Source organism: Leiobunum rupestre, chromosome 3, assembly GCF_980474605.1.
Source record: "Leiobunum rupestre chromosome 3, qqLeiRupe1.1.hap1, whole genome shotgun sequence".
NCBI lineage: Eukaryota > Metazoa > Arthropoda > Arachnida > Opiliones > Sclerosomatidae > Leiobunum > Leiobunum rupestre.
The window spans coordinates 48,120,670-48,146,223 of NC_143386.1; the positions used below are offsets into that span (position 1 = coordinate 48,120,670).

At 35.4% G+C, this 25,554-nt stretch overlaps 1 protein-coding gene across 5 annotated transcripts in view; it reads right to left on the reverse strand.

Annotated features, from left to right (window-relative positions):
• Window positions 1-7,359: 7,359 nt before the first annotated feature.
• Window positions 7,360-25,554, reverse strand: part of LOC149952427 (neuroligin-4, X-linked-like) — a 206,191-nt gene continuing 187,996 nt past the window's right edge. Inside the window, exons 10-14 of one of the 5 annotated variants that reach the window (XM_090168526.1) lie at window positions 19,413-19,745; window positions 18,185-18,414; window positions 16,362-16,690; window positions 10,588-10,656; window positions 7,360-8,903 (exon numbers count right to left, since the gene is read on the reverse strand). In XM_090168526.1, the coding sequence (XP_090024652.1) occupies window positions 10,620-10,656; window positions 16,362-16,690; window positions 18,185-18,414; window positions 19,413-19,745 (929 nt within the window). In that variant the 3' untranslated portion in view covers window positions 7,360-8,903; window positions 10,588-10,619. The remainder of the gene's footprint in view (window positions 8,904-10,587; window positions 10,657-16,361; window positions 16,691-18,184; window positions 18,415-19,412; window positions 19,746-25,554) is intronic. The other 4 variants (XM_090168525.1, XM_090168527.1, XM_090168529.1 and 1 more) reach the window with 4 other exon arrangements.

Here is a 25,554-nt window from a genome sequence, read left to right on the forward strand (position 1 = left end):
AAATCTCTATCCCTCTCTCTTACGAGTTGACAGGTGTCAATTTACATATAGAGTGAAAAATATATAAAGAATGAAATGTATAAATTTTTTTGGGTCTCTATCCTTTTTTTGAATTCTTTTTGGACTATTCTGTTTTGTAGAATTCCTTAGAAGGAGAAAGGCGATTGAAATCTGTCCCTAGGGATTAGAACGATTTTGAGGACCAGGAAACCGTTTTAAATGTTTTCTAGCAGTTCTCGGTGGGAGCCGAACTTTTTCTCGTCAACGTATAACGTCTGTCTTCCATCCCTAAGGCGTATACGTGGAAATTTGCCCACGTTGAGGTGGAAAATATTAGGTTACGCAACCAGCTATGACGAAAGTTTTAGTACTTAAACTTGATCGCGTTACGTGTGACTAAACATAGCGGTGCCCAATTGTCAGAGGTCAAAAACTCTATTTTTCAGTGGCCAAAAATCATCTAATTCTCACTGGCCAAATTACTCTAATTCTCACTGTTCAAAATCCTCTAATTCTCACTTTTCAAAATCCTCTAATTCTCACTGGCCAAATTACTCTAATTATCACTGTTCAAAATCCTCTAATTCTCACTTTTCAAAATCCTCTAATTCTCACTGGCCAAATTACTCTAATTCTCACTGTTCAAAATCCTCTAATTCTCACTTTTCAAAATCCTCTAATTCTCACTGGCCAAATTACTCTAATTATCACTGTTCAAAATCCTCTAATTCTCACTTTTCAAAATCCTCTAATTCTCACTGGCCAAATTACTCTAATTCTCACTGTTCAAAATCCTCTAATTCTCACTTTTCAAAATCCTCTAATTCTCACTGGCCAAATTACTCTAATTATCACTGTTCAAAATCCTCTAATTCTCACTGGCCAAATTACTCTAATTATCACTGTTCAAAATCCTCTAATTCTCACTGGCCAAATTACTCTAATTATCACTGTTCAAAATCCTATAATTCTCACTGGACAAAAATCTTCTAATTCTCACTGTTCAAAAATCATCTAATTCTCGCTGGTCAAAAATCAACAATTCTCATTGGTCAAAAATAATCTAATTCTCACTAGTCAAAAATCATCTAATTCTCACTGATCAAAAATCATCTAATTCTCACTGGCCAAATTACTCTAATTCTCACTGTTCAAAAATCCTCTAATTCTCACTGGCCAAATTACTCTAATTCTCACTGTTCAAAAATCCTCTAATTATCACTTTTCAAAATCCTCTAATTCTCACTGGCCAAATTACTCTAATTATCACTGTTCAAAATCCTCTAATTATCACTGTTCAAAATCCTATAATTCTCACTGGACAAAAATCTTCTAATTCTCACTGTTCAAAAATCATCTAATTCTCGCTGGTCAAAAATCAACTAATTCTCATTGGTCAAAAATAATCTAATTCTCACTTGTCAAAAATCATCTAATTCTCACTGATCAAAAATCATCTAATTCTCACTGGCCAAATTACTCTAATTCTCACTGTTCAAAAATCTTCTAATTCTCACTGGCGAAATTACTCTAATTCTCACTGTTCAAAAATCCTCTAATTATCACTGGCCAAATTACTCTAATTCTCACGGTTCAAAAATCCTCTAATTCTCACAGGCCAAAATCCTCTATTTCCCATTGTTCAAAATCCCAAAATTTTCACTGGTCAAAAATCCTCTAATTTCCACAGGCCAAAATCCTCAAATTTTCACTTGTCCAAAGTCTACTAATTGGTTTAAAGGACTAGACGCTTGAAAATGAGCTTCGGTTCGAAAGCTCGCGTGTTTCTAAATAATTTTACTATTTTTATATAAACATAATACCATGAAGTATCCGTTGTCGTAAAAGTGATTTTTTTATTAGAAGTCACCTAACCTAACCTTACCGAAATTAACAAAAACACTTTATCCTGAAAAAGAAACAAGGTGATGAACTATTCCAGAGTCATAGGCACCGTTGCTACAATTAGTAACTTATCTCTTATATTTTTTTTAAATAGAGCTAATACCCAAGGCACCACCTTCGACCACATAAGCAATGTTGCTTGTGCGTGATCAATTAAAAGGTGGCCGGGTTACAATGCGTAGGAGGGTGGTGGCAAGCCCTTCATGCCACGCGAGCCAACAGCTCCCTACACTAACTATTACCGTTAACCTCAGCAAGTTTTTAAGTGTATTATTTCCTAAATTTCACTCTAATTGTAGTGGTAACCTATCATAGTGAAGTTTCAAATCAGTGATGTTCCGAGCGATTTCGGGAACGTACTCACAGAACGTATTTTCCAATCATATTTTGAGGAAAAACGTACTTTTCGATTTTCCACTTAATACGCCATCTATGAAACAAATTAAACGTCAAAAGATTGAATCCGGCATTGTAACTGCTGTCAACAATTACAATGCCCTTGAAAACAGGTTTATATTATAACTATAACTATATAACTATTTATAAAACTTTCAACGAACTCCAAAAAGTGCAAACGTACTAAATATATGCCAAAAAATTTCAAAATGTATTTTCATATCATACATTTTTCCAAACGTACTAAATACGATTAATTAAATCCAAAACATACTTTCGTACTAAAAATTTGAAAACGTATTAAAAAAGTACAAATGTACCGCTTGAAATTCAAATACGTTTGCGTTTATTGCCAAAAGATATCTTTTCCAATTTCTTGTACGGCCCACTATCCCAGCTAGCCTTAGAAACTCAATTTTGTTAAAAGCGGAAATAAGACCACTAAAGATCCCTATTAGGTGTTTGGGCTATTTCCGGCTTATTCGTCTGCCAATATCCGTATTGCTTAGGCTGGGTATTCTTTGAATTTTAATCGATTTCCTGGTTTTGGGATTCGATTTCGATACAATTTTTCCTTCAAGTTAAAGTCGAGCTTGATTTTTTCGGGTGTTCCAAGTGGGAGAAAACGTTTCTGAGCCCTCCTTTTCAGCGCGGGAATAAAGCGCTCCAATCTTCAGCTTACGCACCTCCTCTCTATCTCTCGATCGGGGAGAAATCAATGACGTTGGAGGCTCGGAAAAGGGGTTGTTGGGAATCTCGAGCAGTCAAATGGAAAACGCTTTTAGTACGAAGCCTGTCAGCTTCCAATTTCACTTATTTAAAGGGCCATAACGGCGTTTGAAAAATCACGTTGAAAATTACCTGAAGTCCTTACCTCGTGCTAGCTAGGAGCAACAAACACAGCACCCCACACAAGGAGAACGCATTTTCTTGCGTACAATTTTCATTGGTTAGACGCTTTAGCGCCTGCTTCCGTCGGAAGGGGAAAATTCGGAAATTGTCTTCCCCCTTTCCGTAAAACGTTTAGCGTAAAGGCTCGTCCAATGAAATTTGTACACAACACTGCGTTAGCGTGTTTAAAGGTTAGCTGTGTTATCCTTGTGTTTGTTGCTCCTAGGTGGCAGCTAGGAGTAACAAACACAGCCCCCCACACAAGGAGAACGCAACCCGTCAAAACTCGTGGATTTTCTTGTGTACATTTTAAATTGGTTAGACGCTTTAGCGCCTGCTGCCGTCGGAAGGGGAAAATTCCGAAATTGTCTTCCTCCTTTCCGTAAAACGTTCAGCGTAAAGGCTCGTCCAATGAAATTCGTACACGTGTTTAAAGGTTAGCAGCTGCGTTCTCCTTGTGTTTGTTGCTCCTAGGTGCTAGTAGATTATATTCAAAGATATTTCACTTTTAAAGGGCCACATAATTTAGATAGTTGTGGGTGGGGCTACAAACACGTGTTTTGATACGTGAGATCCCGTGACGGAAAGGGGAGGAGCTACGTGAAATTTTACCCGAATTTTTTAAACGATTAATTTTGTATAAATTGTAAAATGTTTTGTAAAATCTATCTTTTTTAATTTTGAAACTAGTAATCCTTTCTATATCTAAATTTTGTCTAAATATAGTGTACTTGATAGATTTTAAAGTTCAACAAATCAAAAACCACGTAACATAAGTAACGTTAATTACATTCTACGATAAATTCTGATAGCAGTGGTGAGAACCGTAACCTTTTAGCCCAAATATTCGACAAGAAATCAAACCTTTTACCAAGCACCTGTCTTCACTATAACCCAAAGTCCCAAATATTTAAATCAATATTTGCCAAACTACCCGCAAAAACACGACGTTTTTTTTTATTTCGTGTGACGTTTTCGGTCAATGCGTAATCATAAACAAATAAAAGATACATCCATAGGTATAACCGAATCGGAGCTTCTAATACAAACCAAGTAACTCGCGAATACCAAGCGAAAACCATTCAATTCCGATCCAAAGAGAAAACGAGTTAAACTCTCAAATTCTTAAAATAACTATCTTTAAAATTGAAAGGGGATCCGTTTTATGCACCGATTCAAATATGTTTCATTAATTTGACAAAGTAAACGTTATATTTACTGCTGAAAGCGTTTCAAACTTTCAATTTTCAATAATCCCAGGTTGAGCTTTCAAATAGGCTGTCAGTGGAGATTTCCCAGTCATCGTACTACTAGACACTTCCAAAGACTAGTAACAGCTCTCGGAGAGTTCTTATTCCTTACCCATGGATTCATTTTTATGGTCATTGGCGTAACATACTATCATTAAAACAATTAGCGTTAGAGAATAGGAATACTTATATTTATTATGTTACTTATCCTATTATTGGTATATTATGTTACTTGTCCCATTTTTGGTATATTATGTTACTTATCCTATTATTGGTCTATACTAATTATCCTATTATTGGCCATATATACTAATTACCCTATTATTGGTCAATTATTCTAATTACGCTACTATTGGTCAATTATACTAATTACGCTATTATTGGTCTATTATACTAATTACCCTATTATTGGTCTATTATGTTACTTATCCTATTATTGGTCTATTTTACTAATTACCCTATTATTGGTCTATTGTGTTACTTACCCTATTATTGGTCTGTTATGTTCCTTATCCTTTTATAGATCTATTATGTTACTTATCTTATTACCTTGACACCACCACCAGCTGCCAATACGTTTGAGGAATGTCAGGTCAATGTTATAGCTATAATATCTATGCAAAACCAACTACTTTATGTTATTAAAAGATATTTAGTAATTATATTTAATTATCATTGATTAGACGGTTTGAAAACCTTTTTTTATTCACTCAAGAAAATAAAACTTAATATTCAAGCAATTAAGGTTACCTATTTTTGGTCTTTGAAACGTATTTTGGGTACATAACATAATTTAGTTGAACAAACAGTATTCATTTTCGATTTAGTAACTACCCTGATACGAAAACATAGCATTCCATGTCCGTCAAATTGTCAAAAATGAAGGGTCAGTACGTAGGGAGGTGTTCCTGGATATCCGCCCTCCAACATCAATCGTCCGAAGAAGAAAAAATATCATTTCGAACGTTGTAGAAATCTCGACGTGCGTATAAAAAAGTCGTTGCCGGTGGATGACATTTTAGGTTAATAAGAGAAGAGTGGAGGCCCGAGATGAAGGGAGGATGGAGGATGGTGGCGGAATAAGATGAGGAAACAATCTTCCCGCACGCCCGGCAAGTTGGAATACCAAAGGCAAGCGAGACAAAGTGGGTGGGAATGGATGGAGGAGAGGCGAGCCTACTTCCCTCCCCGAGATATGCTGTTTCTGACCTGATTAGATTCGGGTGAATGAATTCCCATTCTTGGGCCTCCGTCCCTTCTCCATCTTCTCCTACGTCATTAAGTGTCCAATGAGTCTGGCACGGTACAGCCGAACCATCACCGGCGCTCAACCAGACATTCCCGTCAAAGCCAGGTCGGGGGGTAAAGTCGGAGTGACTCTCTTCTCTCTGCACCAGGAGGGATTTCTTAACGATAAGCCCGAGTCCGCGATTTCTCTCCCTACGATCTCATTACCAGTCCGATTTATACCACGACTCGACGACAACGTGGCCCGTCTCTAACTGTCGCGTCAGGGTTTGATCGGCGTAGGCTTCGGCTTCGCTGACAACGCCTATTGTAAAGATGTTCGGCTTAAAAGCACGCGGTACCCCCGCCACGGTATCGCCGAGACATTGGAGAACTTTCCAGGACTTTATATATAAGTGACTTTACTGTTATTATTTTTTTCGGGTCCCAAGTGCGCTCTTACCGAATACAGCCCTGGAAGATATCGGCCTGGTCAATCCACGGGATAGCGATCCAGGGCTACCACAGTCCTTCCGTATAGCCCAAGTTAATTTTACACCTTACACTTTGTTTCCAAAGACGATTGAAAACTCAAAATAGTCGAGCCTTGGGCAGTACTATAGGGATTTGCAACAGGCCACCGAAACGCGTCAACAAGGTCACATTTATTTTATTCCAACAGAAGACTACTGCGGCCATTGTCTACTTTTGCGCTATTTCAAGCTGAACTCTTTTAATTTTGTATTTTAACTTATAAAAGCGTAGAATAGCCTCTTGTTTAGTGACTAAAATAATTTTGACAATTTTAAATTTAAAAGTAATTAAGTTATTACGTTTTAATTCGGACCCCCGGAGCTAAACAAGTTGGACAAGCGCCCAAACTACCCTTTAGTTAGAACCTTATATCTCGTTAACTATTAATATTAGAATTATACAAATTATTTTAAGCACTAGAGGAAGGTTCAGCCTAATAAGAAAAATATAATTAAATTATGTAATTTTTAAAACAGAAACGTTCAGCTTGAACGAAAACGTGGCTTTTACTGTATTCTTCCCCCTTAACGGACCATACCGAATTCAAACGCTTTTAGGAAATTGGTTTATAGTACCAGTTTGAATTAACATAGCATTTCAATTTGCTTCTAAATAATTGAACTGTTTGCAAAGAAAAGGGTTAACTTGGTCGATAGGGTATGTCATCTTCTTTAAAGGGACTCTCTGACAACCCCGAGTAGGTAATGGCTATCGACTAAAGTTGTCTCTTCCAGGCTGTCCGATGGGTAGGAAGAACCTTTTAGCGAGTTGATAGTGGTTGGGTATTTTATTTGGGTTGCGTGGCGGTGGTCGGTCGGGGTCTGACTAAGGTCAAGCGGCGGTCCGAATTGATACTGATATTGGTCAAAGGCGCCGGCAATTGATGGCTCCGGCCACTATTAAGATGAAGAATGGCCGAGCCACTCGCCCAAGTATGTCTTTGACTTGAAAGCGGTCATCTTTTATTCCCAAGGTTTCGGATCTTCTTCGCAGTCACCGCCGACGACGTGTCTCTCTCTCTATATTGTCGTCATTTCTACGATCTCGATCTGAATTTGCCCTCCTTTCGCGTATACGGGATACATCAAAAACACCAAATTTAATATATTTCACTTTTTTATTATTAGCTTTTTTATCATACCCAAAAAATGTCTACATAACTTCTTGTTTTTTTTTAAATTCATTTATTACTTTATATTTTTTGTTTACTTATTATTTTGTTTGTTTGTTCACGGCGTATTCGAATATTTACATCTCGATTTTTTAATCCGACACGCTTAAGCTTATTACAAAAAAAAACATACTTATTATTATTATTTTTTTTGTTACTTTGTTCCCCGTTTTTTATTTTTTATTTTATTCAATAAGCTTCGAAATGTTCCGGACACAAATTCATATCATTCGTCTCGTTCAATTTTTAAAGGTAAACGACGAGGTCTTATATGCCGAATTACGCGTCTCCTTCGGGTGATTCTCTCCCGCGACGCTCGTTAGGGCGTGCCTGAGGACGCTTTTCGATCCGTCACCATGGAGATAGTACCTCATTCGATCCTATCGCCCTCTAGCCGACCAGCTCCGCTTCGAGTTCAATTGATTTAATATACATTTTTTTTAAACATTTTTCCCCCTTCATCGACGATGATCGTTAGTGAACAAAAAATATCATTTCGTGAAGAACACAATGTAACTAGGGGTGATGTCTCTTGTAGCTAGAAAGTAACAGTTAATTTATTATACATAAAAGCTTAGGAACTGCAATTTCCAAGGACATATACAATTTATCATTTTTTTCTTTGTAGCATTGTCAATTTTTATAACGTTTTAAACGGTTTGAGGTTATTTATTTTTATTTTACGTCACGTGAGGCAATTGAATTCATTTTTTATTTATTTAAAGGGGAGTCGAACACTAAGTGTTAATTTATTTCTTAATTAGAACTTAATAATATTGGGATTGTCTGTTATATTAAGCCTAGCTAGCGTTTATAATTATAATGTATTATATTATTAATTGTTGAACGAAATTAACTCACGATAGTTTTGTTTAATATTTGGCATTAAATTAATAACGTCAATTTGTGAACATTTGACACGTACCGTTACGTTTAGGTAATTTTGGGAATATTTGTTGGTATCATTTTCTCACGATTTTCGGTTTATTCTATTCGTTTCATGATCGAAAAATAACATTTCAACAAGTAACTTTAAAAAATAGCTGGCTTTTTTTTATCGTATAGTTGTTTTTGGTTATATCATTTTACGTATACAGCGCACCATATATAGTTCCGAAAGCGAGCGAAATTGTATTTAGTTTCTCGTTTAAAACAAATCCGAGAAAAAGGTGGGGCAACCGGGGGTGGTAGGGGTAGAGAAGCGACGCCTTGTTTAATATTAATTCGAGGTGTTCCAGAAACCATTCGCGCAAAATGGGTTCGTTATTTTGTTCGTCTTACGTGAATTGCCTTTTTTGTCCGTCATTCGCTAGAGTCACACACTTCTTTTTATATATGTATAGAAATAGCGTATTTTGAATTCGCGAACACACATTTTTTGGGCTTCTTTCTTATAAAAAATCTTTTTTATTTTCTGTATTTATAGTTCCTCATCTAGAGCGTAGAGGTCGCTCGCGTCAGACTGTCGTTTCCACCGGAAGCGTCTCTGTATGATGGCTCCAACTGTCGGAAATGAGCGGATTCAATACCTGTATTGTGCGGAAACAACAGTTTCTCTTAGGGATCAAAAACAAACACACCGCCAGAAGAATAAAATCCAAAAAGAGATATTTTGCCAAAAAAGGGCGCGTGCAAATGGAAGAAAAGGATTCGGGTAAGCCAGCATGCTTTTGGAGGGGTGAAAGGTAAGCCTCTACCGCTGGGGTTTTTTGGTGATTTTAAAAACCATTTTTACGACTGAGGAGCGAACAAAGATGAATTCCTTTAACCGAGAATGTATTTATTTATACCCAGTTTGTATTTATTCATATCCCAATTTTTATTAATTTGTACTCAATTTGTATTTATTTATACCCAATTTGTATTTATTTATACCCAATTTGTATTTATTTATACCCAATTCGTTTTTATTTATACCCAATTTGTATTTATTTTTACCCACTTCATATTTATTTATACCCAATTTGTATTTATTTTTACCCACTTCATATTTATTTATACCCAATTTGTACCCAGAACGTATTAAATTTATACCAAGAACGTATGTATTTATACCAAGAATGTATTTATTTAAATTAAGAACGTATTTATTTATCCTAAGAATGTATTTATCTATACCAAGAACGTATTTATTTATACAAAGGACGTATTTATTTATACCAAGAACGTATGTATTTGTTTATACCAGAAATGTTTCTATTTATACCAAGAACGTATTAATTTATACCAAGAATGTATTTATTTGTACGAAGAACGTATGTTTTTATACTAAGAATGTATTTATTGATAGCAAGAACGTATTTATTTATACCAAGAACGTATGCATTTATACCAAGAATGTATTTATTTGTACGAAGAACGTATGTTTTTATACTAAGAATGTATTTATTGATACCAAGAACGTATTTATTTATACCAAGAACGTATGCATTTATACCAAGAATGTATTTATTTGTACGAAGAACGTATGTTTTTATACTAAGAATGTATTTATTGATACCAAGAACGTATTTATTTATACCAAGAACGTATGCATTTATACCAAGAATGTATTTATTTGTACGAAGAACGTATGTTTTTATACTAAGAATGTATGTTTTTATACTAAGAATGTATTTATTGATACCAAGAACGTATTTATTTATACCAAGAACGTATGTATTTGTTTATACCAGAAATGTTTCTATTTATACCAGAAATGTTTCTATTTATACCAAGAACGTTTGTATTTATACCAAGAACGTATGTATTTATACCAAGAACGTATTTATTTGTACGAATAACGTATATTTTTATTCTAAGAATGTATTTATTGATACTAAGTATGTATTTGATTATACCAGAAATGTATTTTTTATACCAAGATCGTATTTATTTCTATTGTGTAGCGATTCACTTTTGGGTGATTTCTGAGAACTTTGGAATTGATCATAGCATGACGAGCTTATCACCGATACCTTACTCAACATTGCTTGCCATTAAAACTTTGAAAGGTAGGTGTCGCTGCTGGGAAACTACTTCGTGATAGTTTAATTTTTCTAGATAAAATTTGAGGGAAGACACTTTTAGGACACCCTGTACTTTAGTAACACAAGGAAACCTATACTGTAATGAACTAGGAGGAGCTGAGCAATTTACCTTTTACCAAAAGTATATAAAATATTTCTAAAAGAGATAAATAACCATCTAGACTTTAAAAAATGTCACATGTACCTTCGCAAGCTCGAGGTAGATTCCTATGGCAGCTAATTGTTCGTCAAACCGCGTTGGCAAACACATCGCCTACCAATGTAAAAAGTCAAAATTACACTGCATAGGGATGTTTAATTATTTATCAACCATATTTTCCCAAATATACTTTTGGGAAATCACTACATCACATATTTGCTTCAGGATTATTTTTTATCCCAAAACCTAATTTTTAAAAGTTTGCGAAGGCATATGTTTCAAGCAAATAACAGTGACAATATTGATACTTCACTAACAATTTGTAAGATATTATATAACTTTTGGTTACGCGTTAAATGTTCAACGGTACAAACCATTCTTCAATATACTGTTTCTGTAGTAGTATGCAGTAATTAGTGCCATATATCATATAAAGGGGATGATTTGAGAAGTATGCCAGTTTTTGTCCCATTTTCCTACGATGAGTGAAAAGAGCGCCAGAGAGCTTCAAACTGTGTCCTACTAGCCTCTGGAAGTAGGCTGCAACAAGCGTAAAACCAATCAGCGGATAAACGGGAACATTAAGGTTTGGGTTCGTGTGATAAGTAAAAAAGGATCGAGGTAACCAGTGCAGCGTAGAAAAGTAAACTTTTAAACATTATTTATAGTCGTGATGGACCTCGATTTCTCATCACTTTCAAACTGCAACAATGGAGTTCACTTCGAAGAACTGGCGGATATTCGTTTCGTGTGTGGACTAGCGGATGGCAATGCTTTGGCTGCTCAACGTATCTACCAGGAATGGTGCCCGAACCGGCGCATCCCCGTCTCACCGACTTTTACCAATGTCCATCGTTGATTACGTGAGACAGCCACATTCTGGGTACGTTACTTAATTTTTTACTTGAACTTTTCCGCGACTGGTTCGTTACAATCGTATTGTTCGTTTTACAGAACAGGAACGAAGTAGGTCGACCACGGGCTGTCAGCAATGTTCAGTTGGTTTTGCGCTTGTTGCAGCCTACTTCCAGGGGCTAGTAGGCCACACTTGGAAGCTCTCTGGCGCTCTTTTAACTCATCGTAGGAAAATGGGGAAAAATACTAGCATACTTCTCAACTCACCCCCTACAACTCCTTAAAATTTTTACATAACCTTTGAAACACCCTTTATATACCGCACCAGAAAATTATCTAATTGTGACTGTATTGTATAATATATCTCGTACGAAAGAAGTATGTCATTAAAACGTCATAGGTTTTATACAGGAAAAAAGCAGTTTTTAAACTATCGGTGTACGGTTTAAAAAATTAAATGTAAAAATTGCATTCCGTACAATTTCTTTCTTTCGAAACGTATTTAAAAATGTTCAATCGATTGTCAGATAAAAAGTTGAATTATCTGGACCGAAGAAATAATTAAGATATCAGATAATCCGCATTAACGCTAGGATATTATCAGATCAATGGATATTGTTCAAAATGCAAACCAGAAAGTTGAAGGTCAAAACGTATCTGAATTATCGATATAATCCCCTGATTAAACTTCTTTCAAAATTTTAATTACCGTTTATTTTAATTCGCGTTCCATCAGATGTATTATCTCAGATTATTTCCGATCGGTTAAATTCAGGTATCTGAAAGTTACATACTTCTGGGGCTATGAACAGGGCCGTATTAAGGCATGTGCCAAGTGTGCCATGGCACAGGGGCCCCGAGTTTAGGGGGCCCCCATCTTCGAAATAAATGTTTTTTCAATTTTTTTTAATATTATTATTTCAAGTCAAAAAGTAACTTCTGAATTTTTTAGGGGCCCCAAATTCTACTTTGCACAGGGCCCCCCATAGCGTTAATCCGGCCCCTTCTGTGAATAATAGTTGCAATCAAGAACCCATAGACGTACCAAGAACAGAGGAAAGGAAATTTTGCTGGATCGCCTCCTAATCAATTTTTTTTAAAGAGGCGGAGCTATTGAGTCTTCTTCCACTATTGTTACTTCTAAGAAGAAGGCGCGAACCCTTACGTATACAGAAAATTACATATTATTTTTAAGTTGGTTTCAAGTTTGCTTTAAGTTGTCGTTATTAAGTTTCAAGTTGGCTCTAAGTTGGCTTTAAGTGTCCTCCATTAAGCGAAATTAGAGTTGGTTTTAAGTGGTTTTTAAGTAGGTTTTTAGTTAGTTTAAGTAGTTCTTGGACCGCTTATTTTTTAATTACTTAAGTTACTACAGGCGGAAAATATAAAAAGGCGGGGCTTATTTTGAAAATATAGATTAGGAGGCTCCACGACGGGCTAAAGCTATGATTACGTGTTCTTAGTACGTCTATGGGTTATTGTTGCAATCCTATGTAGAGATAGTTGTCGTAAGCCCGTAGGGATTGTGTAGATAATTTTCTACAGTAGCCGGAAAATCAGATATTTGTTTAGTTAGCAATTACTCAAACACGACGTCAAATTATAGGATTTCATTGGTCTTCCGTACATGAAACCATTTGTTTGTATACACAAACCAACCAAACTGTACTTCAAACTAATAATTTATTATTAGTACGAAATCCGCCTGCAATGTATTATTACCGTCCTTTATACACCTTGTTCAAGGAGTTTGAAAATCAAGCTTCACTCGCGTGTTTACATTGAGGGTTTAGCTATTATTATGCAAAAATATCTCGGGTAAACACTCGCGACTAGACAAGACGAGCGGTTTGAAATTCCAATAGACGCTTTGACTGGTCTATTTAATCCTCGCAACCACGATGGCGGCGTTGTTCGTAAGAATCGTAGACAAATAAAAAGGCCTATAGACACCTCGAAGCCTTTGCCTATTATCAGGAAACTTCGTTAATCGGATCAGAGGAGCGCCTAAGCCGTTCTTGGAGCACTATTTTTATGGCTAGATTAATAGGAGGATTAGCCCAGAAGGTCCGAAGGTGGTCCTCCATTTAAGCCCCTTTGTCTCTCCGAGAGCCAAAAAGCTCTACTATTTTAATTAATATAAAGGGTATTAATTTTGCCACCCCCTTAGGACCTCTATAATCATATTTAAGCTTAACACACTCCACCTCTCTGGTATATCGGGTTAATTCGGAACAGTGGCGCCACCTACTTAAATTTTAAGGCAAGTTTGAAAAGGATTGAAAATTAGCCAGTGTATAAGTGAATTTGCTTAATAAAGGCTAAGTCTCGACAGCTTTTGAACGAATTTCGAGTCGTCGGGTTGGAGTTGAAAGATAATTCTTTTGTATCTCGGGAGATTCGTAGTAAGTATACCGGCCAATTGGGGTAATTGACCGATTTAAAAATTAAGTTTTTGCGCTTGACAGTACCTTTACATCATGAGGTATAGCAGGCTTATTTAACTGTTTTTATACCCTAATATGGTGGCGTATTTTCACGTACAAAATTAATTTTAGGATCCCCCAATATAAAATAAAACAATAAAAATTAGAAGTAGGCTATAAAATGTTTTTATCCGCGTCAAGAGCGCCAGTTATTTAAGTGCTTTATACCATTGTTAATTAGTTTAAGTGCTTTACATGCACGCGAGTTTTGCGCGTGGATTCAGATTCCAAAGGGTCTCGCGACTGCATCGCGTGCTCTCTACCTTCAAGAGTTACAGCTAACAAGGAGACATCCCGAAGTGTAACCCACCGATTTGGTTCAAACTCGGGGGATTGGTAGACCTTCATGTAACTTGCAAAATCCTAAAGGGAATTTATTCAATGGGCAACCGTTTTGCCATGGCAACGAAAAATGTTTTGGACAACATAAAATGGAAATTTTCCCATTGCAAATAACATGGGATTCTGACCGATTCCTAGGACCCCCCCCCCCTTTTTAAAAATTTAACAAATTTCAAAATTTCGAAAATGCCAAAAAAATAAAAAATAGATAAAAATTGACAAAAAAACCCATCAAAATTGAACAACTTTTGATCAATTTGAGGTCAAAATCCCATGTTATTTTCAATGGGAAAAATTAATATTTTGTGTTGTCCAAAACATTTATCGTTGCCATGGCAAAACGGTTGCCCATTGAATAAATTCCCTAAGTTAGGTTTTTTCATGATACATGAAGGTCTACCAATCCCCCGAGTTTGAACAAAATCGGTGGGTTACACTTCGGGATGTCTCCTTGTAAGTGACGTAGACAAAACATTGTCACATGATCTCCCGTATTTTATAGAAACACCTATTAAGTTTAATTAAGTCAATTTCGGTGCTAGCGATTGCTATTTTTCGAGATAATATTTAAAGGGACAGACAAGCGTTTGAAAAAATGTGGGTGAGAATTGATTAGATCCTCCCTTTCCATACCGAGTCCGTTCCTACTCTTGCTATTTCGCAATCACTTCACGACAGACTATCATTAACCGAATTCGTTCTGTGCCAGTGTGAGAAATAAGGCACTATCACAGGCCAATCTCCAGTTTAAAAATTAGCTGGGCCAGTTCAAAAATTAAATGCTTGGGGTGTTAGTGACCCTGGTGACCACTTAATTAATTAAAAGTTTTTCCCTTCAAGAATTTTGTTCATTAAAAAACTATACTACATTAATCCCTTAAATTGTTTGGTCTTTGCTTCTACGCTGTGTGATTGGCCTTGTGTCAATTGCGTGTATGGGTGGGTGACTGCGTGTCGTGAGTCTGTCTACTTTACACTCTACACACAGTATACAAGGAGCGAATTTAGCAGTTATCAAAAAGAAATATTAGAAGTATCTCTCTCAGTAGGCTTGTTCGGGAAGGGCCCATAGGGCAACGACTGTATTAGCGTCTATGTGAAGATAACATGGATAATAATGGTAAGTGGCCAGTGGGCAGTTTTTTAATTAAACTGCCTAGGCTCTACTGGCCACAGGTCCAGTTTGAAAAATTCCTTATTTATCAGCCTGTTCTGTGCCATATTTATGTTCATTACGTTTTTTATGAGTAAACTAACATCAGCAATATAGTTAAATCATAAGTAACATAATAACAATAAGAATGACAATTAACGAGATTTACAACCAAAATGATTTTCATAGTTATTGCGTAATCAAGATGTTTTCTCAGCACAGAGCCCTCTAGTGTCTAAAATACGCGAGACTTCCACTAAGCCGAAATATCTGGTTTCCGATAGATAGGCGGAATATTAGGCTAAAATGATAAAAATTAAAAAAGTTTTTCTCGGCGCCACGAGCTCATGTTTTTTTTATCACGCGTGATTCAAACGCGGGCTTCAAAACAAAGCCAAAGCCCCTCGCGACTCCAGAACGTGCTCTCCGATATTAGGCTTAAATTTTTATCAAAAAGTAGTCATCCAAAACGGTAAGTTGCGAGTCCAAGTCACGAAAAAAGGTTCGGTTAGAAAATTAGCATTAAAGCAATAGGAAGTGTCATACTTATTGTTATTATGTTACTTATGTTAAATGGATTTTAATCTCGTAAGAGATATATTATAAACGTCGATGCAACCTAGGAGCAACAAACACAGCACCCCACACAAGGAAAACGCAACCCGTCAAAAGTCGTGCATTTTTCATTGGTTAGACTCTTTAGCGTCTGCTGCCGTCGGTAGGGGAAAATTCGGAAATTGTCTTCCCCCCTTTTCGTAAAATGCTCAGCGTAACGGCTCATCCAATGAAATTTGTACACAACACTGCGTTAGCGTGTTTAAAAGCTAGCCACGTTATCGTTGCGTTTGTTGTTCCTAGATGTAACCGCTTTAAGAGGGTCCGAATATGGACGATCTTAGGGTGATGAAAGGAGGGGTATCCTCAACGTAATAGAGATGGATGGGGATGACAGGAAAGATGATAGTTTGCAGACAGGCACGACTCACACTCTGCGTCCCTCCGGGGAGGTGGCATTCGCGTTGGGGCCTCCTGGCGCTCTTCCCGTCGTCGGATGGTGCGTGATGCCTGGGGGCCCTCCGCCCATGATCCCGGGCCCGCGCAGAGGGTCCTGCGGCGAGTGCGGATGGTGGTGGTGCGTGATCATCATGTTGGTCGTGGCCGGCGGCGGCGGCGGCGGGATGAACTCCTGCGACGGGTAGCTGCCGAAGTGGTGCGGGGGCGGCGCGGAGGACTTCATCGACATCGACTGGTGCTTGCCCTCCTTCCCTCCCGATGACCCTCCGACGCACTCCTCTTTAAAACCTTTCCCGGCCACCTTTCGGGGTTAATCAAGCTCTAGTCTCTCTCGAGGCACCACGGCTTTTCCCGCACCGTGGCCAATGGCGCCCTTCAATCGGGTCACGCGACAAAGTGCGGGAACAGCGCGCGCCATTATGCTCGGAAAGAAAGCGAAAGCGTCTTATCAAGCGCGTCACTAAAATGCGTGGTAGGATTCATACTAAATTCAGTAGGAAACTTACCAATATAGTACGCCATTGTCAACGATTGAGGTGGTAATGTTTGTAATTACCAAAAATTAACTCGGGTAGAAAGAATATGGAAAGCCGGAGATTCGCACACGTAGTAGCGAAAGATAGTCAATTTTATTGTGGCACTCTTTCACGTAAACTATCGCCATCTATGTTCACCTTTCTTAATTAAAAAGCAAACGAATTTACGATACAAAGTGCGTGAGGATGGTACAATAGGCTTATGCTATAGTACCTTATTCTTAGGTACCTGGTTATGCTCTGGCAATTACCATAGTACCTCTTCTAGCATACCGTATACCAGTATGAATCAGCTAGGCTAATACCCAAGGCACCACCTTAGGTCGAGCGACTTATAATGACTTTAAACAGGTGGCCGGGTTACAATGCGTAGGAGGGTGGTGGCAAGCCCTTCATGCCACGTGAGCCAACAGCTCCCTACATTTACTATACGTACTAATGCTAGCTTTTTGGCACGTGTTAAATAAGCAATCATTGACAAGGACGTAATAGGCGCTTCAATAAAACAACTTCAAGGAAATCGCCAACAAGTAATATATACAAGAGCCAGGACTTGCATGTTACTGTTAATTTGTAGCTTGTGGAAATAATTCAAAATTTTCACCTTTAAGCAGAACGTGTTTTTGCTAAGCCTTAATATGTCGAAAAAAAGCAACTGTCGGCTCTATCATTGTCACCTGTATTATGATAAGGCCCTTATTATTAGATATGGCAATGAATCTATCTCGAGAGCGTGGTGCCATCTATTATTGGCACAGAAAGCTATAATTCAAAATATCGAAACAATAACGTAGTCAGAGAACCAATTATAATTATCATACTTATACTCTACTTAATTAGCTTTAACCTTTATTATACATCCCATATAAAATTTATTGTTAATAATAACTACATGTATAATTTAAGTTATTGTCGAGCCAATCAACGCGAGGGGTACTTTTATGTCCCGCCTTTTGGTTTAAAATATAGCTTAAGCATCTTGTTTTGATTTCGAAGCTAGCGACATCTGTTGAAAATAGAGCTAGTACACTTGCTTTAAAAGGAAACACTTGTTGCATACCGTAAAGAACAAAAGTTTCCATTATTTCAACAAGCACTATATAAACAGTAACTTACAGGTCGTGGCACTCGGAAACATTACTTCTGGGCGATTTCCTTGAAGATGTTTCATTGAAGGGCCTATCGCTTATTAGCTACGGGAAGAAAGCAACGACGCGGAACAACGGAACAATGTTGAATGAACGTGTCTTCCATCGTACCTGATAGTTTCGCTTCTGTATTTTGGCTTCTATCCTATTTTTGTCTCTCTGGTAATAAATCCCGGCGAAAATGAGCACGTTGAGAATGAGCAAGGAGCAGCCGACCGCGATGGTGACGCTCAAAGCGGTGGAGTAGCCGCTGTGGTGCATCACGACGGCCTGGTAGTCGGAGTCGTTTGCCGAGTGGGGAGCTTCCTTGGGACCCGACGAAGGGGTCGTGACCGCGCTTGCTGGAAAAGACAACAAATGTTCGATATTTATATTTGTACGAACTTTAATCACTAACAAGTTAGTACCGTAAGTTTGTAATTACGTTTCACATAAGAGTGTCAGTTTCGCGTTTTCCAATTTTACCTAGAGGCATTTGTAGAATGACCACGTAATAGCTTTGGTGGTGGGCTTCAAAGTTATTAGTCTTTGCTTAGTGCTGAGATGTATAACTAACCCGTAACAAATCGATTTTAATCTAGGGGTTCAGATCGTTTTGTGTTTGACTTCATTTATAAGTTTCTTCGCGGTCAGGTATCACCAGGAATTTATATTCGAATACACTGGGAATGTCTAAGGAAGACAACGGTAGCCCTGATGATGCTCATAGAAACGTATGTTTTAAGTTACTCCACGGTTGTCTAAGGAAAACAACGGTAACCCTAATGATTCTCCTAGAAACGGGTGTGGTTTGCAACGGAGATTTTTGTTCGCAAAGTGCTAAGTTAGACTCGGCTTCAAGTCTCGAATTACATTCACTTACATTCTGCGCTCTTTTTAAATCACCTAAATACGTAATTTTACGCGGAACTAAATTTAAGCCACGCCCATTTCTCAAGCCACTTTCGAAGCATGGTGGCAACTAGGAGCAACAAACACCGCACCCCACACAAGGAGAACGCAAAACGTCAAAAGTCGTGCATTTTCTTGCGTACAATTTTCATTGGTTAGACGCTTTAGCGCCTGCTGCCATCGGAAGGGGAAAATTTGGAAATTGTCTTCCCCCTGCCCGTAAAACGTACAACGTAAAGGCTTGTCCAATGAAATTTGTACACAACACTGCGTTAGCGTGTTTAAAGGCTAGCCGCGTTCTCCTTGTGTTTGTTGCTCCTCGGTGGCAATGAATCCTTAGACATCCCAAACGTATACATTTATAGCTTTCTGTTTCTGGCATCAGTAACTATTTCGACTAACTAACTAACACACTTATGGAACGTATCTGACTTACGATGGTACTTACCGTCTGGGCTGGCGGCTGCCCGGTTTTGGTTGGGTGGCGGTTGGGCGTTTCCTGGTCCGGCGAGGTTATAGGACGTGGTGGGTCCCGGGAAGTTGTTGACCATTCGGCCAATGGGGTCGTGCGTGGTCAACAAGGTCGGGACGGAGCCCCCGTACTGGGACATGGGCACTTGCCGTACAATGCCGTCGTACAATTCGGGGTCGTCGTGGTTTTCGAATAAGTGGTGCTGTGCCGACACGGCCGGGTCGCCTGGTCTGTGCAATTTCGGGATCAATTTCAACCAGAAAGATAGTTTGTGCGCGTGGTAATGGTCTCGCACTTTAGGTTTCATTCCTAAATTAAATTAAAATTAAGAATTACATAAATAAGAAATTAAAATTAAGAATTACATAAATAAGAAACTAAAATTAAGAATTACATAAATAAGAAATTAAAATTAAGAATTACATAAATAAGAAATTAAAATTAAGAATTACATAAATAAGAAACTAAAATTAAGAATTACATAAATAAGAAATTAAAATTAAGAATTACATAAATAAGAAATTAAAATTAAGAATTACATAAATAAGAAATTAAAATTAAGAATTACATAAATAAGAAACTAAAATTAAGAATTACATAAATAAGAAATTAAAATTAAGAATTACATAAATAAGAAATTAAAATTAAGAATTACATAAATAAGAAATTAAAATTAAGAATTACATAAATAAGAAATTAAAATTAAGAATTACATAAATAAGAAACTAAAATTAAGAATTACATAAATAAGAAACTAAAATTAAGAATTACATAAATCAGAAATTAAAATTAAGAATTACATAAATAAGAAAATAAAATTAAGAATTACATAAATAAGAAATTAAAATTAAGAATTACATAAATAAGAAATTAAAATTAAGAATTACATAAATAAGAAATTAAAATTAAGAATTACATAAATAAGAAACTAAAATTAAGAATTACACAAATAAGAAACTAAAATTAAGAATTACATAAATAAGAAATTAAAATTAAGAATTACATAAATAAGAAACTAAAATTAAGAATTACATAAATAAGAAACTAAAATTAAGAATTACATAAATCAGAAATTAAAATTAAGAATTACATAAATAAGAAAATAAAATTAAGAATTACATAAATAAGAAATTAAAATTAAGAATTACATAAATAAGAAATTAAAATTAAGAATAAAATGAATAATAAATTAAAATAAAGAATAAAATGAATAATTAATTAAAATTAAGAATAAAATGAATAATAAATTAAAATTAAGAATAAAATGAATAATAAATTAAAATGAATAATAAATTAAAATGAATAATAAATTGAAATGAATAATAAATTAAAATGAATAATAAATTAAAATGAATAATAAATTAAAATGAATAATAAATTAAAATGAATAATAAATTAAAATGAATAATAAATTAAAATGAATAATAAATTAAAATGAATAATAAATTAAAATGAATAATAAATTAAAACGAATAATAAATTAAAATGAATAATAAATTAAAATGAATAATAAATTAAAATGAATAATAAATTAAAATGAATAATAAATAATAAATTAAAATTAATTATAAATTAAAATTAATAAAAAATTAAAATTAATAATAAATTAAAATTAATAAAAAATTAAAATTAATAATAAATTAAAATTAATAATAAATTAAAATGAAGAATTACATAAATAAGAAATTAAAATTAAAAATTAAATTAATAATAAATTAAAATTAAGAATTATATAATAATACATAAATACTAAATTAAAATGAAATAATACATAAATACTAAATTAAAATTGAGAATTAAATAAATAATAAATTAATAATAAACTAAAATTAAGAATAATCATAATCATCATTTGAAAAATGATGTCCCCGTGAGAGCAGATATGACCAATCGCAATCTGGAGATTCAAACGACTACTTGGCTTTTTAAGCGTCAAAATATATTGGGCCAAATAAATTCAAGAAATCGCGGTTGGTACAGAGTACAAGTACACGACCTTGTCATTTTCACTGAATATAGCCTGAATTGATGGGCTGATCTGAATTTCATTTCCACTACAGTATAGCACCAAGAATGTTTTATTTATACTTAGGGAGAATGAGACGATCGTAACCGAAGTTTGTTATGAGTGGGCGGAGTTAGAACGTCATCGGGGGGCGCTTCAATAGCTTCGGAAGACTTCAGTTTAAAGGGAATATAACCCGCAAAGCAATCTTTATGGAAGACCCCTTCAATTTTTCAAATTTCCCGTACAGTGGCGCCAAACATTTCTAAAGCCAAAGGCAAGAGCGGCCAGAGCCGCAAACGTTGGTGTTCCACACCAAATACCTGAGGTTATATTCCCTTTAAGGAACCAATGAGAGACCAGGTTGATTGGATTATTTTAGAGGGGAGGGGTTTAGTCTTTGAACGCGAGGGGGCAATGAGCCACATAGTTATTTATAATAATCAATAATAATAATCAACTAGGCTAATACCTTACAGGGATAATTCACATCATACTCTGTACGCCTTTAGAATATTGAACACGTTTGTATCAAACAAGGCTGCCGTTTTTTTTTGACGCCCCTCAATTTTACCCCCTTACCGATACAAATCCGGAACTTGAATTATGGAATTTTTGCCATCTAGACATCTAGAGGTAACATTTGGCGAACATGACCCAAGGTTTATTTCTCAAGGACGTTGTTTTTAACAGTGGCGTAGCCAGGATTTTGTTTCGGGGTGGGGGGGGGGGCACACCATTGAAAAAAAAAGTAAAAAATAAACATATTTGTACGTACGACCTTACGTTTTGCAGGGGGGGGGGGGGGGAATTGCCCCCTGTGCCCTTAAACGTATTCGTTGGAAATTGTAGGATATATTGTTCGTGACTTTTTTATATAAATTAGTGGCTTTATGTTATACCGTTTATAAAGCAGTTGTTTATAACATAATTATTTCTTTAAAAGAAAAGTATATTCATATAAAAGTGAGTTAATATATAAAAACAAAAAGTAGGCTTACCACCTACAATAGTTGAATCATCATGCCACGCATCAAAAAATGTGTTTATAAAGGATTTCATCCATGACCCAAGTAACCAGGTCTGTAGCCAAGATTTTTCAGTTGAGGGGTCCCTTCAAATTCCTAAAACCAATCCTTAAAAAATAATTTTTTCTCCTAAGACCTATGAGGCTATGACTACTTTAAAATGGGCTTATAGGTCCACACGAGTTACACTGGCGTTTGACATTGGAACACGTGGTTTAAATAGTAATAAATTAAATTTATGTAAAAGGTAAATGGAAGTCGAATTTCAAATCACATTAGTTTGGTCTTAATTTCTTTCTGTTTTTACTACAAATTTATCCCTCACACCACATTATCCCTAAGTAAAAATAAATAGCGGTAGTACTAATCTCTAATTATTGTTATTATTATTATTATTATTAATATTATTATTGACGTTCATATTAAAATAGATTAGATAGTTAAATTACAACTATGGCAAAATCTTACGTTGATTTAAAATATATAAATATTTAATTCTAAAGACAGACATGCTTACAATTCTACCGCGATTGGCAATAAAATTAGGTGTGGCTGTTGGACACCAAAACATTGATTTTAATATTGATTTATTATTGATTAGGGAATTGACAGTTGTCATGATTGGCTTTGAAATGAAGCCATTTTTATTTAAAATTATCCTTAGACTCAGAGAAAGCTAGTCTTTTGGAAGAAACTGTCAAAAAGGAACGTGCATCGAATATAACTTGAAATAACAGAACAATAGATGTTACTCTCTGTAAAAATAACAAAATAAAGAATCTATAAATAGAATCTACTTTATATTGAAATAAAATTCGTAAACAGTTGAATTGATATTTCATATACCAAGAGACACCAATTTGAAAAGTTGTAAAAAGGAATGGCTGGAATGAAATATTTAGATGGAAAAGAAAACTCGCTAAACAAGTATAGATGGCGTTGTATCTTTGAACCGGAGGACGAATGAAAAGATTGCTCAGTTTTCCCCACTCTTCCGTCAACGCTTTGTAAAATAAAATAACCAAAAAAAACCCGTCCAAATATATTCCAATAGCATCGGATATAATAAAACCCGCTAGATAAGTCTCTGCCTCGAATAGTTCGGCAATCTATGGGCAATCGGAGCTACATTCGCCGTCCGATAAGACACAAACGTAATACTAGCAAATGTATTATTACCGTATACTTTTGCCGGGACCTTGGGGGAATGTTAGGCCCCTATGCTCCAATTTCTACCTCTTAGCCGATAGCGTAGCCTAAACCGGGAATTAGGAACAGTCTGCGAGGGTTAGCTGTCAGATAACCTACTAAATAGGGTGGGAGCTTTCAAAAGGTATGGATGCGGGGATCGAAAAAGGATGAGAAAACTAAAGAAACTGAAGTGCCGGAACGTGTTAAGTTTCGTTTCGGGGTGCGTTGCCAAATGGGGTGTTTCCCCATTCCCCCAGCCCCCCCCCCCTTCTCCCAGATGCCGAAAAAGAGAGGAACCTACAGATAAAACTTGTCGAAATGATGGGGGCCCCCCTAACTACCATATATATATCTCTCTCTTCTCAGGATTTTTATTTCTTTTAAAGAGAAAATATTATTGCGCCAGTAACGCCAATGGCCAGCCACCAAAGAAGAACTTTCGGGTGATATTCCGTTAAAAAAACTATTTTTCCGCTTGAACTATTTTTGGCCATTTTTTTTAAAGTTCAGTGTTGTTTTTGTTTACTCAAAGGGGTCAAGGTCGTTTAATGGGTTACTAAATTGTTTCGAGTCTTACGCATTTTCTATATAAATGTATAGAAACTTAAACAATAATAATAAAAAACATGACCGAATGTTTGCATTGACAAATACACAAATGGACCCGAATCGTAAGTAAATAAGAAATTGCATGGAACGCCAGCGCTTCTACCGGGAAAATAGTGAAATGTTTCCACCCAAATACAAAGGACAAGCGTAAAAAAATAGATGACGAGTAATTTAATTATTAAATACATAATAATGTAATAATGTAATAATATAATATTATAATAATATAATAATATAATAATAACAATAATATAATACTATACTAATATAATAATATAATTCTATACTATTATAATAATATAATACTATAATACTATAATACAATAATAATATAATAATATAATACTATAATAATATAATAATATAATAATATACTAATATACTAATGTAATAATAAAATATTGTAATACTATAATAATATACTAATATAATACTATAATAATATAATATTATAATACTATAATAATATAATATTATAATACTATAATAATATAATATTATAATACTATAATAATATAATTATAATTATAATAAAATAAAATAAAATAAAATAAAATAAAATAAAATAAAATAAAATAAAATAAAATAAAATAAAATAAAATAAAATAAAATAAAATAAAATAAAATAAAATAAAATAAAATAAAATAAAATAAAATAAAATAAAATAAAATAAAATAAAATAAAATAAAATAAAATAAAATAAAATAAAAATAAGGTCATTTCAGAACTACCAAGGAACTGTGTGATAATGTTAGTTTAGAAAAACGGTTCGCTCATAAAATTACCAATAAAACAATATGAAGTGTCATGCATTGCTATTAAGCTACTTATAATATTAGACCTTTCAACATTCACTTAATATTTGTTTGGAAATATTTCCAATAGCGTACACCGTGTCGCTACAATCGCCGCTACTTTAAACTGAGCGCGCAATCTAAATTGGAATCCAGTTGTTTATTTCTGCAAGATTGAACTCTAAATCTAAACTAAGGCGTTGCGTTTCCAAAAAAAAACCCCATAAGTCAAAAAAACCCAAAGGGAACGCAACAAAAAATATGGCGGCAAAACACTTGTCTTATCAGGATGAAGGAAAAAGGGGGTTAGAAGTGACCACTTTCGAAGAACCTCATGGTCAGTGGCTACTGGTCAGAGCGTCCATTAACGGGACAAACGGGAAGGGCGGGGCTGTCGAAAAGATTGACCGCGACTGGGCCCTCCTAGCGTCCATATCTCTTTCTATGGCCTAAATATCAGACGGCCAAAACTATAAATAAGAGAACGGGA